The sequence below is a fragment of the Plasmodium gonderi genome (genome assembly GCF_002157705.1).
Source record: "Plasmodium gonderi DNA, contig: Pgo-contig_494, whole genome shotgun sequence".
Taxonomy (NCBI): Eukaryota; Apicomplexa; class Aconoidasida; order Haemosporida; family Plasmodiidae; genus Plasmodium; species Plasmodium gonderi.
In genome coordinates, this window is record NW_021629348.1 from 1 (window position 1) to 3158 (window position 3158).

The window sequence follows — 3158 nt, forward strand, 5'->3', positions numbered from 1 at the left end:
AATACATTTCGTGGATATAATATATTATTTAATTTACTTATATTATACAAAAGCTGTATATCTAACTTACATATTTCTTTATATTGTAAAAAGTCCATTTTATAACAAACTTCTAATATTTCCATAGTTTAATATATATGAATAATTTAATAAAGCATATACATATATCAAAGGAAGTTTGTTCATTCTGGAAATTGAAATATGTATTACATGTTTTATTACTATTGTTTATTCTACTTTATTTAACATATGAATTATTATAAAAAAAAAAAATAAATAAGAAATAAATGCTTATTTTTGTATTAATGTATTTACATAAAAAATCATGTCATCTGATATTTCTGTCAATGAAGACGTATGATTTTACTTATAATTAAAATTATTATTAATGTTATATAAATTTAAAGTACCTTTATTTGTATAAGTAAAAAAATATTTTTAAAACTATTATTTTAAATTCTTCTACATATAATATTTCTAATCTCTAGTTCTATTTTGAGGGTATATTTCCAAGATGTAGCGATGAGTTTGCTAATGTGACAAACGAGGCATTGCCTAAACCTAGCACTTATATTGATAATATTTGCACTAAAATTTTCTATGAAGCAGGAGTTAATAATTTTAATAAAATGTCTCGATTTAAAGAACAATGTATACCACTTGTTGAATATTTAAATAATATAAAGGGTAAAAAGGATGAATCTTATATAAAGTCAAGTTGTATCTATTTCAACTACATGCTAAAATATACATTAATGCAATATAATTGCTTATACCAAAATACAAAAGAAATTTACAAAAAAATGGAAAATGCAGACAAACGAAATAATTTACCTGATAAATGTAGTTCTTATATTAAAAATATAGATGATAATACATTTTACAAATTTTATTTTCTGGAATGGTTATATAATTATAGAATAAAATTTAAAGAGGATAGTAATGAATGCCCTTACGGCAGTGAATATTATAATAAATATTTAATCCTTTTACAGAAGTGTATTAATGATAATAGTAACAGTTTCTGTAGAGCTCTTAACGAGTTGAAACAAGAAAATTTTAGCATAGAACGTGTATTTGAATGCCTCCAAGGTTCTAAACACTTATATCACTCTTCACGGACAGTTACAGGAATAGGGATTTTACTATTTTCAATAGCAGTAATAAAATTCATTATGTATAAGGTTAAAAATATTTTTAATTTAGTATGTTAATATGGTATAACAATATATACCACATGTTATTATGAAAATTTAAATTAAAACATAACATTTTTTTTTTCCAATAATAGTACACCCCTTACGGCTCATATATACAATCAATAATAAGAAAAATTGTGAGTTCCAGAAAAAAAAAAAAAGAAGAACACAACAAATTATTGGATTCTTTTGAACATGCATACAACTGTTTAGTATATAATAAATGTCAAATAGCATATAACTGTGTATAATAAAGCTAGAATCACACAAGAATTAATAAATTAAAATTGCTCTGTTTTATTTAAAACCAAAAAATTATAGGAATAAAGTCTTAGAGCAAAAAAATATACAAAGAATATAATTATGAGAAAATATATATTTAAAACACTTTATAGAATTATACTAAAATTTTAAAGATTTTCTTAATTTCATATAAAGTAATTTAATTTTTGAAATATTGAATAATAATAAACAATAAGTATAATGCTTAACATAAAATACAATATAGTAAAAATGTATACTTATGTATTGAACATGATTATATAAAATAATTAAAATATTAAGTATATTGCGTTACTTAATCTTCATACATTATCTATATCTATAAAATTTAAACCGTGTAATGCAAAAACTGAATATTATATATAATGAAAACAAGATTCTAAATTACATTCATAGTAAAAAAAATAAAATAAATATATAATCATATGATTATCATGGTAAAATCTAGTATTTAATAAAAACTAACATCGTAGTAAAAAAAAAAATTATCCCTTATTATAATTTTATGTAATTATATCTGGATATGCAAGTATTTCATAATATATTTAATTAATTTTAAGGAAACATATATGCTTATTATTTGTTTATTATATATGTAAAAAATATATAATTTTTCAGATAAGCACAACTAGAAGTGTACTATTCACATATTAATTTTAGTGTCCATTAACTTATTACAATGAATAAATTTGTATAATGGAATATATTACGCACACATGGAATTTATAACAATATAAATTTTTCTAATTTATCACTTTATGCGACTTATGATATTATACAATATACATAATATAATGTTTTAACTATTCAGTTTTATAGAAAATATACGAAACCATCTTTTTAAAATCCAGTAATCATTATATTGTTTAAAAATGATATTTAAAATTACAATATACTTGGCACAATATATACCATTCACTTTATAAATAGGTAAATTATTTAATAGTGCAACTATAATGCAACATATAATTTGTATGTTTTACTTAATATTAGTGTACATATTAAAGTATTATAATGCTTAAAAAAAAACAAAATGTATTATTGTAAATATTATCTTTACACGTCAAAATACGGATTAAGAACATGCATCTCTTCAATTTTGTAGTAATGGTAGTGTAGATTAAATTATTCATAAAATGCAAAATTAAATTTTGTTAATACAATAAGAGAAATAAAAAAAATAATAAAACGTTCACATGAGTTATCATTTTGAATATATATATATGATCATTAATTATTCATTTGTTTATATAATGTTATGCGTTATTAAATATGAGAATTAAAAGTGCTAAAAATAAAAAAGACATAGGAATAATATTTGATAATTTAAATATTCTTATATAATAAATGATAAAAACTAATTATAACAGTTTATATAAATAATTAATTAATATAATAATTTTGGATGCATTTATCTTTTAATATTTTATAACATTTAGAATTTAGGACTCAACAGCAAAAAATAAAAATTAGTATCATAATTATTAAATAATGAGAATTGTTTATAGACATTAAATAATATAAATATATTAGGCATAATATAGATGCTTTTCTTATATGTATAAATAAAACTATTGTTATATACAAAATATATTGAGCATCAGTTCTTGTATATTTGAAGCTCAAGGGAAAAAATTATATGGTGAAAAATGTTAGACAAAGTAAATTTAATGTGCA

The 3158-nt window shown here is 19.9% G+C and overlaps 1 protein-coding gene across 1 annotated transcript; it reads left to right on the forward strand.

The window, feature by feature from the left end:
• Positions 1-325: 325 nt before the first annotated feature.
• Positions 326-1450, forward strand: PGO_003620 (variable surface protein; the record flags this gene model as incomplete). The annotated part of the gene is made up of 3 exons (XM_028691341.1): positions 326-355; positions 489-1205; positions 1355-1450. 3 exons carry the CDS (start codon positions 326-328, stop codon positions 1448-1450), a joined length of 843 nt encoding a protein of 280 aa, XP_028547142.1.
• Between the last annotated feature and the right edge of the window lie 1708 nt (positions 1451-3158).